Consider the following 13,947-nt stretch of genomic DNA (forward strand, 5'->3'; position numbering starts at 1 on the left):
GGATAGGTTGAGAGAGCGAGGTCTATTCTCCTTGGAGAGGCAAAGGATGAGAGGTGACCTGATAGAGGTGTATAAGATGTTGAGAGGTATTGATAGAGTGGATTCTCACAGGCTTTTACCCAGTGCTGAAATGGTTGTCACGAGAGGCCACAGGTTTAGGGTGCTGGGGAGTAGGTATAGAGGAGATGTTAGGGGTAAGTTTTTCACTCAGAGGGTGGTGGGTGCGTGGAATCGGCTGCCGGTAGTGGTGGTGAAAGCGGATTCGATTGAGTCTTTCAAGAGACTTTTGGATAGGTTCATGGAGGTTAGTAAGATAGAGGGATATAGATGAGCCTCGAAGGTAAGGAAATTGTTCGGCGCAACTTGTGGGCTGAAGGGCCTGTTTGTGCTGTAGCTTTTCTATGTTCTATAAATCCCCAGGACCGCACAGGGTATTCCCTCGGACCTTCAACGAGACTAGTGTTGAAATTGCAGTGGCCCTGGCAGATATATTTAAAATGTCGGTATCCACGGGTGAGGTGCCGGATGATTGGAGAATAGCTCATGTTGTTCTGTTCTTTAAAAAAGGATCAAAAAGTAATGCGGGAAATTATAGGCCGGTAAGTTTGACGTCAGTAGTAGGTAAATTATTGGAAGGAGTATTAAGAGATAGGATCTACAAATATTTGGATAGACAGGGACTTATTAGGGAGAGTCAACATGGCTTTGTGCGCGGTAGGTCATGTTTAACCAATCTATTAGAGTTTTTCAAGGAGACTACGAGGAAAGTAGATGAAGGGAAGGCAGTGGATGTCGTCGACATGGACTTCAGTAAGGCCTTTGACAAGGCCCCGCATGGGAGTTTAGTCAGGAAGGTTCAGTCGCTAGGGATACATGGAGAGGTAGTAAATTGGATTAGACATTGGCTCAATGGAAGAACACAGTAAGGAGTCTAACATCACCAGGTTAAAGTCCAACAGGTTTATTTGGTAGCAAACGCCACTAGCTTTCGGAGCGCTGCTCCTTCGTCAGGTGAGTGGGAGTGAGTGGAACAGTTTATGACAATAATCTTCATCGTAGCACATTCTGCCTAGGCAAGCACCATCCAGGGTGGAGCTTGAGTTCCAGGTCACCTGACCCATTCTCTTAAAGGGGCATGATCCAGCATATATATCAACCCCCACTCTCCTCACATAATTCTGATTACGAGGGACCATGTAGGCAGACTACAAGTTGGATTTAACAACCCCCATCATCAACGTCCCCTTGCAAATTTGTCAGCAAGAGTGTAAAATTCCACCCTATGTGAAATTTAAAGTTGCTGGTATGTGAATGTTTCAAGACTGACTGTCACTATTTCGCATTCACAATCTCTTTTCAAATTATTTTTGCAATGATCTACAAGGCGATCAGGAATGATTCACTTTGCCATTTTGATGTTTATTGAAGCAAGTGAAATGTTACACGTGATGATATGAAATCATATCAGCAGGCAAAAAGATATTCATTTACTTCATCGATGTCCTGTCTTGTGAAATCCTGCTGATGAACCTGCAATTCAAGAAAACAATTTTCCATGTTATTAGGATTTCACTCTGGCAAGTAATAAATGGCTATTAAAAACTGAATATTACACATACATTACCCGTTTCACGTTTTCTTGTTTTATTCTTCCTCGTGTACTGTGTGAAATACCACTGGACTCTCACATCGGTAATAGACTAAAACAGAAAAATATAAATTAAGTATGAACTCAAATCTATGATGCAATCTGTATCTGTTATCAAGTTCTGTGCCATTCAAAATAATGTACAGTCTGCATGACTTGGTTTCTAAAGGTGCTATAGTTTTCATTCATGTTATTGATGCCATCAAATTAATTCTGTTCGACATTACATTCAATGGCTTAAAGAGAGGTTAAGGGGTTAAGGTGCAAACACTATAAGATATGGTGCAAGTAATTACTCAATCGTCTTTCGGATGAGATGTTAAACTGAGATGTATTGATTCAATACAATTCAGTGATGTTATCTGCGACCTTTCTCGAAAGTAAGGCTCAAGAATACAACATCAGTACATGCATACAGTCATTGGGGGCATTTTTTATTATCCTGAAAGTACACTACAGGATAAGAAATAAATTTAGATTGGGTGCCTTAGATCGTAAAATAAATAAAATATGCAGCAATGATACATCAGATTGATAATTTAGAAAGTAAGTCCTGAAGAGTTAGAAATTAATTGACATAATAAAAGAATGCAATGCAGGTGTGGCAATGCCTGCTCCAGTAAATTAACATATGTGGCGTGATAGACTTGCATAGATTCACTCGGACATTGAGTGCTGTAAGAAGTGATGTAACACAAACAAATGTCTCTCCAGAGAGCTAGTGTACCAATAGAGAATAGAATATCTTAGAATGTGAAAATTAGCACTGAAATTCGATGGTAAAAGGAGACAATATGGAAATCATCGGAACTGTGGTTTCCCAAGGCAGAGAATGGTAACATGATCAGTGCCTTTGAGAGAGACCCAGAAGGAGACCCAGTGGTACAGGAGACCTGAAGGTTATAATGAAGAGACAGCAACTAAATACCAAAGAGGGTGGTGTGTGATAAGAAATCTGATACGCATGCCAACTATGAAAGTCATCCTCATCACTTAAGTACTGGTAAGATCAATGTCTACCTATTAGTTGAAGTTATACAGACATTTATTTAGTTCTTCCTTATTAGTGTAATCATGCATTGATTGTATATGACCTAGAAGTTTAACAGGAGAGATTTTAAACAACTTCAGTGAGTATCCCATATCCCTTAACTCTTTGGTATCCAAGATCTCTCACTTGAATTTACTCAACCAACAATCATCCACAGCCTTCTCAGGTGGAGTTTCTAAAGATACAAACTCTTTGAGTAAATATTTTTCATCTTTGTCCAAAATTGCCATTCCCTTATTCTAAGACTGTGACCTCTTGTTCTATGCTCTCCAGCCAGAGAAACATCTTCCCAGCAATGACCTTTCAAGCCCTTTAAGAATTTTACATGTTTCAATGAGATCATCTCTCACTTTTCGAAACTGTAAGGGAATATAGGCTACTTAATCTTTCCTATAGGACAATCCTGATTCCCAGGAATCAGCCGGTCGAATCATCACTGCAATCCCTCTGGGGCAGTATTCCCTTTCTTTGGTAAGGAGACCAAAAGTGTACACAGGACTCCAGGAGAAGGGGTGGGCAATTCTCCCAGCCCGCTGCGCTGCCGAGAGACTCACGTGGAGGCCATTTAGCAGGTTCCCCGCTGGGTGCCATGGCCTCTACGAGTGTCCGGCCGCCAGATTTCCGGACCTCTCAGCTCCACACCAGAAATCGGTGCAAGCTGTATTAGCTATTCTAATGAAGATAGAATAAGACATAGGAGCAGAATTAGGCCACTCGGCCCATCGAGTCTGCTCCGCCATTCAATCATGGCCGATTTTTTTCTCATCCCCATTCTCCTGCCTTTTCCCCATAACCCCGATCCCCTTATTAATCAAGAACCTACCTATCGCTGTCTTAAAGACACTCAATGACCTGACCTCCACAGCCCTCTGCGGCAAAGAGTTCCACAGATTCACCACTCTCTGGCTGAAGAAATTCCTCCTCATCTCTGTTTTTAAAGGGTGTGGCTGTGAACAGTAACTGCTGCCTTTCTCCAGTTATTGTGTTATGGATGTGTCATTCTTACCCTCTGACAGTGCCAATTCCCTTATCTTTCCACTGTGAAGTCACCTCTTCTACACCCCATTGTTTCCCCCAGTCACATAGTTGATGCTAATTTCCCCATCAAAACATTCCTTCAAACAGGTGCCCTTATCAATTCCCTTTTATTATATTCCAATTTCATCTCTTAATCTTAATTTTCCCCAATTCTTAACACTTACAACATAAAGCTATCCATATCATAGTTCCAAATTAGGACAACATAAAATGTCTACCAATTTTAGTTAATTTAGGATGCTCACAACTAAATATCTTAAATTACATTTTACTTATACAAACTTTGAAAGTAAAAAAAATAAGTCAATTGTACATGTTTATATCATTCAACTGTCTGACAAAAACATCATCTTACACTGTACCTTCACAGTCTTCATTTGTTGCAAATGGAGAATCCTCATGCGACAATACTTGCTGACATCCTGGATTATGAGATGTGGAACTTTGTGGGGACCTTTCATCATGTCTACAACTGTGAGAAATTTCTCTTGTTGACATTGGACTTTCTGGTTGGTCACAATATGAGGAGTAAGAGGAACATTTCTCCTTTTGGTCTGTGTCTGACCAACACAGTTCTTCAGTTGGGCTAACAAAAAGAGTGCTTTGGTTACATAACTCAGGTTTTCTCCCTTCTTCATGTTTAAATATTCTTGATCTCTGACAGTCTGGCTTGGAAAATTTACTCTTTGAATTCACCAAAGTTTTATCTGGCTTTGTTTGATTTGAATACCGACTTTGAAAAGTTTTCTTGGACTTTTTCTTCGCAACATGGGTTCTGGAAGTATGGTATGATTTATTGAAGTTTTCATAATAATCATCATAGACTTCCTCATCAGAAACACACAAGTAGTTTCCATCATCAGGATCTTGAGATGTAATCATTATTCTCTCTTGCAAGGTGTCACAAGGTCTTGTAGGTGATCGCTGTGCACAAATTATTTCCGATAGATCAACTTGCACCTTTTCTTCTTCATTCTGATTTTTAACAATAGCTCCTGCAATTATTTTAACATATCCATGTTCTTCACCTTGTTGAATATGACTTTTTGCTTCCTCAGTCAATTGTTCTGAACAGGACACATCATTCCCAATCTCTCTTGCACTTTTCGATGAGGTTTCTTCACAATCAGCAGAAGGAATGAGACGTGGCAATAAAACGGAACCCATGTTTTGTTTCAGATAAATGTTGAAATCCTCCTGCACAGTCATGGGGGATAAAGGTGCATTTGCTCCCATCATTGTTGGACCTAAAGACAGTCCCACAATAGTCACTGGTTTATATGTCAAATCAGCCAATTTCGGATCTGTTGTCCAAGTTGAAGAGCCCACAGTTTTCATGCATTTTGGCCTATAACTGGGTGAGGCTATGGAACACTCTAATTCAAGACAATCATCACTCCATTTACTCTTTCGGTTTTGTTTTTTGAATCTTCTATAAGGGGTATTTAGCTTCAGCAAACGTTTACTTGTGTAAGAACATCTGTGCACTGATTGCAGTTCCAAAGATTGCTTTGTCATATCTGTATCCACTTCATCTTTAGGTTCCAAGTTTGGATTGACTGGAAATGTTTCCATGCTATTTACACTGCCTTTACCATCTTTACAATTTGGTGAAGAAACTGTGCTTGCACATAACCTCTGTTTAGCAGATACATCTGTATCAATTTTGCTCAGTTCAGATCTATTCAGTGCTCTTGTACTTCCTTCTCCAGTCTGTACCAGTGGCATGAAATCCTTTACTGATGGAAAAGGAGTTATAAAGCTCTTAAATGAGGCCTGGATAATATTGGGAAGACCCTGTCTGTGATTTATGATCCGGTTGTTTGTATTTATTTCCAATGCTTCCTTAAATTCCTCACTTAGGAATATTAGCTCATTTACAGAAACAGCAATATCAATATCAAGATACTGGCTAAATTGGGACAGAACCAGTTTTGGAGGTGATGGAATGAACTTGTCTATTGATCTTTGGATATGCAATGGTATGCCCCAATGGGATTGAAATCTTTTTGCTGTGATGTGCCATTCCAGGATTTCAATGGTTTCAGTAGACTGAAAGGCTAATTCCATACCTATGTGCTCTATTTTAGCTTCACTTGGTTTGATTGCTGGAAGCAAAGATGGTGCTTTAGGAATCATCATTTCTACTGACTTGTCAAATGTAGTTGCAATGCCCCAAAGGTTATTAATCTGTTTGTGCTTTAAGTTTGTACCTAAGTGATGAATGATATCCTGTTCAGCAAACAGAATATATGGTAATCTTGTTCTCTTAAATCCTTCAACATGTGTTCTCAGCTTTGGTAATGATTTCTTCAATGCTGGAGGATAACTTTGTTTGTACAATTCCTTCACCAGTTCAGGAAGACAATCCAGTTTAATAGATAGACTTTGTTTTATCACACACATATTTAACTTATTACTACATTCTGGTACAAGTTCAGTAAGAGTAGACTTCCTCCTTTCTCTCTTTTTCATTTGGACACTTCCCTTCAAACTTCCATAGTATGAAGTATTATTTTGTTCTTTGTTCAGAAGAGATGTGCACGAAGAAGAAACTGTTTTATCAGCATTTGATAAGCCTTTCTTTCTGGACTTCATTCTATGCTGTTTTTTAATTTTAAATTGTTCTACAAAATCCCTTATAGGTGGAGGAGGTGCCATAAATTCATTTAAAGATGCCTCAACAAGCCTGGGAATGCCCCATACGTGATTTACAATCCTTTTCTTTATATTAACTTCTAGTGCCTTTTTCAGCTGATCATTCATGAATTCTAACTCGATTGGAACAATAACTATTTCAACATGAAACCCTGGATTGAGCCGGGCTAAAATCAGCTTCGGAGCAGGTGGAATAAATGCTTCTGCTGATCTTTGAACATGTGATGGGAAACCCCAAGGACACTGAAGCTTTTTCTGCAAAATATGCCATTCTAGAAAGTTGCTGGTTTCATCAGAAAAAGAAGTTTGTCCAGGTACAGATTTAATTTGAAATCTACTAGCCTTAATTGATGGAGGAATGGGTGGTCCCTTGGGAATCATCATTTCTACTGACTTTTCATACTGTGTTTCAAGTCCCCAGAGATATAAAAGTTGCCTGTGCTTCAAGTTCATTTCTATCTGATCAATATCATCTTGTTCAGTAAAAGGTATATACCTGATTCTTGATTTTTTAATTCCCTTCCCAGGTGCAATAAGCTTTGGTAAAGATTTCTTTGACACTGAAGGATAGGTACATTTGTAGAACTCTTCTACCAGTTTAGGCAAGCATTCAGTTTTAATTTCCAGACACTGCCTTAGCACACTCATATCAAGGTTTTTGTCAGACTTTAATCTAAGGATAACATTGGCAGCTATCTCTTTCACTTTATTTATGTGCATTTCGTCTGTTCCAAATTGTGAACCTAATTTTCCTCCTTTCAGTCGCAAGGTTGTGCCCCGAGAAAATATTTCATAACTTCTACCCAAATTGGCACTATTGAATACTGTGCTGCTTTCTTTAACATTTTCTGATTGTTGGACGAAGCTTTCATCATATGGAGTAGGACCCATAAACTGCTTTAAAGATGAGTTAATAACTTTTGGAAGACCCCAATTTTGATTTATGATCCTTTTCTTTATATTTTGATTCAGGGTTTGCCTATGTTCGTCAGTAACAAATGCCGGTTCAAAAGGAGCAACAGCTATTGCACTATCAAGCTGGGAATTTAACTGGGTTAGAATAAGTTTTGGAGCAGGTGGAATTAAGACTTCTAGCGATCTTTGAATGTGCAAAGGTAAGCCCCAATTGTACTGAAGTTTCTTCTGTGTTATGTGCAGTTCGAGCTTGTCTCTTATTTTCTTGTAAAGGAAGTTGTTTTCCATACCCACAGGCTCTATTTGAGCTCCACTGGCTTTGATTATTGGAGGCAATGCTGGGACCACTGGAATCATCATTTCCAATGATCCTTTATAGGGAGTTGGAAATCCCCACTGATGTGTAATCTGTTTGTGCATTAAATTCAATTCCAAACGATCAATTGCTTTTTGTTCAATAAAAGGCATATATGTTGATCTTTGTTTTTTAAAACCTATGCCAGGTAAAATAGGTTTAGGCAAAATCTTCTTTGATGTCTGAGCATTGAGAGCACTGTAGGTATTCATTACCAGTTCAGGTAGGTGCTCTGTTTTAATTTCTAAACACTGCTTTATTAAGCAGAAATCTATAGAACCTCTACATGTAACGCCGTGATTATCAGAAGAAAATACCTCGATATTTTTTTCCACTTCTGTGCTTTTTTGATACTTTGATAAAGGCAATTTTCTTAATTGGATAATACTGTCTGAAGTAGGCACAATGAAAATGGGCATTGCCGCATCTTGTGGCTGTAGAATTAAATCTTCTGTTTTTGGGACAACAGGTATAAAATTCTTTACAGATAACTGAATGATCTTCGGAATGTCGCATGTGCAACTTATAATTCTTTTTCTTGTATTCCTTTCTAGTATTTTCCGGTGTCCATTACTAAGGAAGGGCCGTTCAACCGGCACACAGATCTTCACCAAAAAAACCTCTTGTTTTAACTGTGATGGAATTAATTTTGGGGCAGGTGGAATAAAGTTTTCTTGTGATCTTCGAACATGGAGTGGAAAATCCCAGTTGTGCTGAAGTTTCTTCTGTGTTATGTGCCATTCTATTAAGTCCTTAGTTTTATTGTCAATGAAGGTTGTTTCCTGACCCACAAATTCTATTTGGACTCCATTTGCTTTGATCACTGGAGGCTCCGGTGGTACTTTTGGAATCATAATTGCTATCGATTGTTCATATTGTGTTGTATATCCCCAGAGATGGGTAAGCAATTTGTGCTTTAAGTTCAGTTCTAAATGATTAACAGCATCCTGTTCAATAAAAGATATGTATGACAATCTTGGCTTTCTAAATCTTTTGCCAGGGGCAACTGGTTTTGAAAAAGGCTTTTTTGACATTGAAGGGTAGGTGGCTTTATACATCTCATTCACTATTTCTGGAAGACCACTATTTTTAATTTCAAGGCACTGTTTTATCAAACATATTTCTACCTTGTTCTTACTTTCTTGGTTGAGTATAGGGGAAAGCCGTATCTCTTCTACATTGCAAGGTTTCAGATTACTGCTATATTTCTGACTCTGTTTTGAAGACAGTTTTATTTTCTTCGTCTGTAAAAATGTGTTAATTGAGGCATCTACTTGTACATCTTCCATTTGACTATTGCTGGAAGATATTTTGCCTTTTTCCAACACTTCAGATTGCAGCATAGGAGAAGCTAGGAAATTACTTAAAGACGATTGAATAGCACTGGGGAGGCCCCACTTGTAATTTAGGATTCTTTTTCTTGTATTCAGCTCAAGTCTTTTTCTATGTTCTGAGATTAAGAAAACCATTTCAGGTGAAACAAAAACCAAAGGAAAACCAGGCGGTGGTTTTAGCTCCGAAGGAATTAGCTTTGGAGCCGGTGGAATAAATGTTTCTTGTGATTTCTGAATAAGTAATGGTAATCCCCAATTACCATTTTGAAGTTTCTTCTGTGTAATGTGCCATTCCAGTCTGTCTCTAACTTTATCATCAACGAACCTTGTTTCTTTACCAACAGGGTATACTAGAGCTGTACTTCTCTTGATGATTAGAGGTTCAGATGGACCTTTAGACATCATTATTTCAATTGATTCTTGATAAAGATTTGGAAATTTACATAGATGGGTAATCAGTTTGTGCTTTAAATTCATCTCCAAGTGATTAACAGCATTCTGTTCAATAAATGGTAAACAATGCGGTCTTGGCTTTTTTAGTCCTTTACCAAGTGCTATGAGCTTTGGCAAAGATTGCCTCGATTGCGAAGGATAGCTATTTTTATAAAATTCCTTTAACATTTTAGGTAAGCACCCGGTCTTAATCTCTAGAGACAGCTTTGTTAAACAAATTTCAAGTTTGTCTTTCAATTCTGGTTTGAAGTTCGCAAGTGAAAATTTCTCATCCATTTTTTTAGTTTTCTTGCTTTTGTTATTCTTTTCATATTGTAGCGCTGATGATTTCCCCCTTCTGATTGCTGTCAACGTGTTGTGAAGAAACATTTTGTTTTCTTTATTGCCCACATTAATGTTGCAGCATGCATCTGGAACAGTAGTTATAAACTTATTCAAAGAGGATTGGATAAGATTAGGAAGACCCCATCTGTAATTGATCATCTTTTTCTTTGTATTCATCTCCAATATTTTCTTATGCTCATTACGAAGAAATGGCAGCTCGGGTGAAATAACTACGACTGAAAAAGCAGGCTCTTGTTTTAACTGGGATGGGATTAGCTTTGGAGCAAGTGGAATAAATGCTTCTTCTGATATCTGAACATCTAATGGTAATCCCCAGGTTTTCTGGAGTTTTTTCTGCATAACATATCTTTCAAAGTTGTCTCTCACTTTGCGATCAATGAATGTTGTTTCCCTACCCACTTGTTCTATTTTAGCTCCACTTGACTCGATTGCTGGAGGCATAGGTGGCACTTCAGCGATCATCATTTCCAATGATTTATCATTTAGGGTTACAAGTCCCCAGAGATAGCAAATGCGTTTATGCTTTAGGTTCAGCTCCAAACGATCAACTGCACTCTGCTCAATAAACGCTATATATAATGAACGTGGCTTTTTATATACATCACCAGGTGCAATAATCTTCCTTAATAGCTTCTTTGACATGGAAGGATAATTTTTTTAATAAGATTCTTTCACTATTTCTGGTAAACAATGCATGTTAATTTCTAGACACATTTTTCCGAAGCACATATTAAGTTTATCTGTATACTCTTGTTTGAAGTTGAACAAAATGGCCACTTCAGCTGTTTTGCTCGGTGTTGTGTCTTTGCTACCATCTTTACTTTTGTGCATTTGCGAAGGAATTCTCATCCTACTTCTTCTATCAATATTGCTGGGTTCTGTTTTGTTGGCTTCGACTATTCCTGACTGTAACACTAAATCTTTTCTTGATGTAGAAAGGGCTATGAACTTTCTTAATGAAGACTGAATAAGTATTGGAAGACCCCATTTGTGATTTATTATCTTCTTCTTTGTATTAAGTTCTAATAATTTCCTAAGTCCTTTACTTAGAAATGTCATTTCAGTTGGAGCAACAATTACTTCAAAGCTAAACTGTAGATATAGATGGGATGGAATCAGTTTTGGAGCAGGGGGAATAAAGGTTTCTGCTGACAATTGAATATGCAACGGTAAGCCCCAGTTCTGTTGAAGTTTCTGCTGTGTAATGTGCCATTCTATTCTGCTCCTAACATCATATTCAATGAAAGTGCTTTCCATACCCACAGGTTCTACTTTAGTTTCACTTGCTTTGATTGCAGGAGGCATAGGTGGTCCTTTCGGAATCATCATTTTGATTGATTTATCATATACAGTTTCAAGTCTCCAAAGGTGGATAATCTGCTTGTGCTTTAAGTTCAGCTCTAAATGATCAATAACATCTTGTTCAATAAATGGTAGGCACCATGGTCTTTGTTTTTTGCAACCTTCATTGGAAACAATAAGTTTTGGTAATTCTTTTTTTGCTGCTGTAGGGTAAGTACGTTCATAAAATCCCTGTACAATGTCAGGTAAATTATGTGTTTTAATATCAAGAGTTTGCTTTAATAAACACATATTTAGTTTATCTTTACATTCTGATTTGAGATTGGAAGAATCTGGGAATGCACTTATCTTCTTAAACTTTGCTCTTTTATAAACTTTCTGGCAAAGCAGTGAAGGGAACTTTTCCTTCTTGTGCCCTGCAGTAATTTTTGAATTAAGATCTATGACATTGTGAGTGAATGTTTTACTTCCTTTTATGCTTCCTGACTGTAATGTGTCACTTTGTAGTGATGGCGTTGGAGTAATTAAGTCCTTCAAGGATGTCTGAATAAGATTTGGGAGACCCCATTTTTGATTTATGATCTTTTTCTTTGTATTCATTTCCAATCTATTTCCATCTTCAGCACTTATAATAAGTGGTTCAGTTGATGTCACAATTATATCATGAATACAATGTGGCTTTAGCTCAGAGGAAACCAATTTCGGAGCCGATGGAATAAATGTATCCATTGATTTCTGAATATGTAATGGAAAGCCCCAATTATTCTCTAGTTTTTTTCTCGTAATATGCCATTCCATTTTGTCTCTAACATCATTGTTAATGAAAGATGTTTCCATACCTACAGTTACAATTTGAACTCCATTTGATTTACGTATTGGCGACACATTTGGTCCTTTAGCAAACAGCATTTTGACTGACTTTTCATACAGTGTGTCCTGTGCCCAGAGATGAATAATCTGTTTGTGCTTGAAGTTGAATTCTAAACGATCAACAGACTCCTGTTCGATAAAAGATATATACAACGATCTTGGCTTTTTGAATCCTTCACCAGGTGTAATTAGCCTTGGAAGACATTTCTTTAATTGCACAGGATAGGTATCTTTGTACAAACGTTTTACGAGTTCTAGAACACTGTGCATTTTGATTTGTAGGCTTTGCTTTGTTAAGCATATACATAGTTTATCTTTCTGTGCTGGTTTCAGACCAGCAAAATCATCTATTTTGTTTGATGTCTTGTTATTACTACTTCTTTTAGATTGTGGCAACAAAATCTTTCTTTGAATGCGCAGTGGAAATATGCCTCGAGGAAACAGATCACTCTTTACCTTTTCAATGGGAGTGTTGCTCAATTTTTTCTTGTCTTTAATTATTTCAGTTTGTAGCATGAAGTCCTTCACTGATGGAGCAGGAGCCATAAAATTACTTAAAGATGACATAATGAGCTTGGGTAGGCCTAATTTCTGATTTACAGCTCTCTTCATTAGATTGAACTCCAGTCTTTTTTTATGTTCATTGTGAAGGAATGTTGGCTCAGGCGGGGCAAAGACAGTCACAAAATTAGGCTGGGGATTTAACTCAGATAATATTAGTTTTGGAGCAGGTGGAATTAAAGCTTCTTGTGATCTCTGAATATGTAGTGGTAAACCCCACTTTTGCTGAAGCTTTTTCTGTGTAATATGCCTTTCAAGGTCTTTTCGAACTTTATCATTGGAGAAATTAATTTCCACGCCCACAGGCTCTATTTGAGCTCCATTCATCTTGAAAGGTGGTGGCATAGGTGGTGCTTTAGGAATCATCATTTCCACTGATTCCTCATACAGAGTTGCAAGTCCCAAAGAATTGGTCATCTGTTTGTGTTTTAAATTAAGTTCTAAGTGATCGATAACATCCTGTTCCATAAAAGATATATACATTGCTCTTGGCTTTTTGAATCCATTTCTGGGTACAATTAGCTGTGGTAATGATGTCTTTGAGGTCGGATAATAGGTGACTTTATAAAACTGCTTCACTCTTTCTGGCAAGCAGTCCATGCGCATTTCTAGACATTGCTTCATCAAGCATACATCCAGTTTATTTTTAACTTTTTGTTTCAGATGAGCAAAGACAAACTGCTCACCTAATTTAGCTGTTTTTGAATTCCTTTTACCTGTTCTGTATTGTACTGAGAACGTCTTTTCTCTTTGTGGTTGTACAAACATTTTCTGTTGAAAGCTCATTTCATTATTCTCTATTTCAATGTTATTGGCTTTTGGTTTCTTTCTTGCCATGTTTTTTGACTCCATAATATCATTCATTGATGGTGCAGAAGCAACAAATTTTCTTAAAGATGACTGAAAAAAATTAGGGAGACCCCGCCTTTGATTGATGGTTTTTTTTCTGGTGTTCAGCTCCAACATTTTATTAATTTCAACATCTACAAATGGCAACTCACATAGAGTAATGACCAAAACAGAATCAGCTTTTGGGCTCAGCCGAGATGGAACCAACTTTGGAGCAACTGGAATGAATGCTTCTACTGACTTCTGATAATATGATGGCTTGCCCCAATTGTGTTGAAGTTTCTTTCGAGTAACATGCCATTCAAATTTATCTCTGACTTCTTTGCTAATAAAAGTGGTTCCCATGGGCACAGGCAGTACTTGGCCTCGATTTGCTTTGAGTGCTGGAAGTGCAGATGGAGCTTCGGGAATCATCATTTCTATTGACTCTTCATGTGGAGTTTGAAATCCCCATAGATAGGAAATGTGTTTCATCTTCAAATTCATTTCCAACTGATCAACAGCATTCTGTTCAAAGAATGGTATATACCATGGCCTTGTTTTCTTACAACCTTCACCAGGTGGAAAA

At 37.8% G+C, this 13,947-nt stretch overlaps 1 protein-coding gene across 2 annotated transcripts; it reads right to left on the reverse strand.

The window, feature by feature from the left end:
• Positions 1-1,393: 1,393 nt before the first annotated feature.
• LOC144500018 (uncharacterized) lies at positions 1,394-6,935 on the reverse strand. Of its 2 annotated transcripts, none has more exons than XM_078222761.1 (3): positions 4,100-6,935; positions 1,620-1,700; positions 1,394-1,530 (listed from the first exon to the last, which is right to left on the reverse strand). In XM_078222761.1, exons 1-2 carry the CDS (start codon positions 6,846-6,848, stop codon positions 1,645-1,647), a joined length of 2,805 nt encoding a protein of 934 aa, XP_078078887.1. In that variant the 5' UTR covers positions 6,849-6,935; the 3' UTR covers positions 1,394-1,530; positions 1,620-1,644. The 2 variants fall into 2 exon arrangements, with proteins under 2 accessions (XP_078078887.1, XP_078078888.1); XM_078222762.1 differs by having other exon boundaries at positions 1,401-1,530; positions 1,625-1,700; positions 4,100-6,861.
• Between the last annotated feature and the right edge of the window lie 7,012 nt (positions 6,936-13,947).

The sequence above is a fragment of the Mustelus asterias genome, chromosome 10 (assembly GCF_964213995.1).
Source record: "Mustelus asterias chromosome 10, sMusAst1.hap1.1, whole genome shotgun sequence".
Taxonomy (NCBI): Eukaryota; Metazoa; Chordata; class Chondrichthyes; order Carcharhiniformes; family Triakidae; genus Mustelus; species Mustelus asterias.

Bases quoted from the DNA above. Each gene is read 5' to 3' on its own strand.
- LOC144500018 (XM_078222761.1), bottom strand. From the start codon at position 6,848: ATGAACTTGAAGCACAGGCAACTTTTATATCTCTGGGGACTTGAAACA. The intron at 1,701-4,099 runs GTACAGTGTAAG...TTTCTGTTTTAG, and splicing joins AACAAATGAAGACTGTGAAG to TCTATTACCGATGTGAGAGT.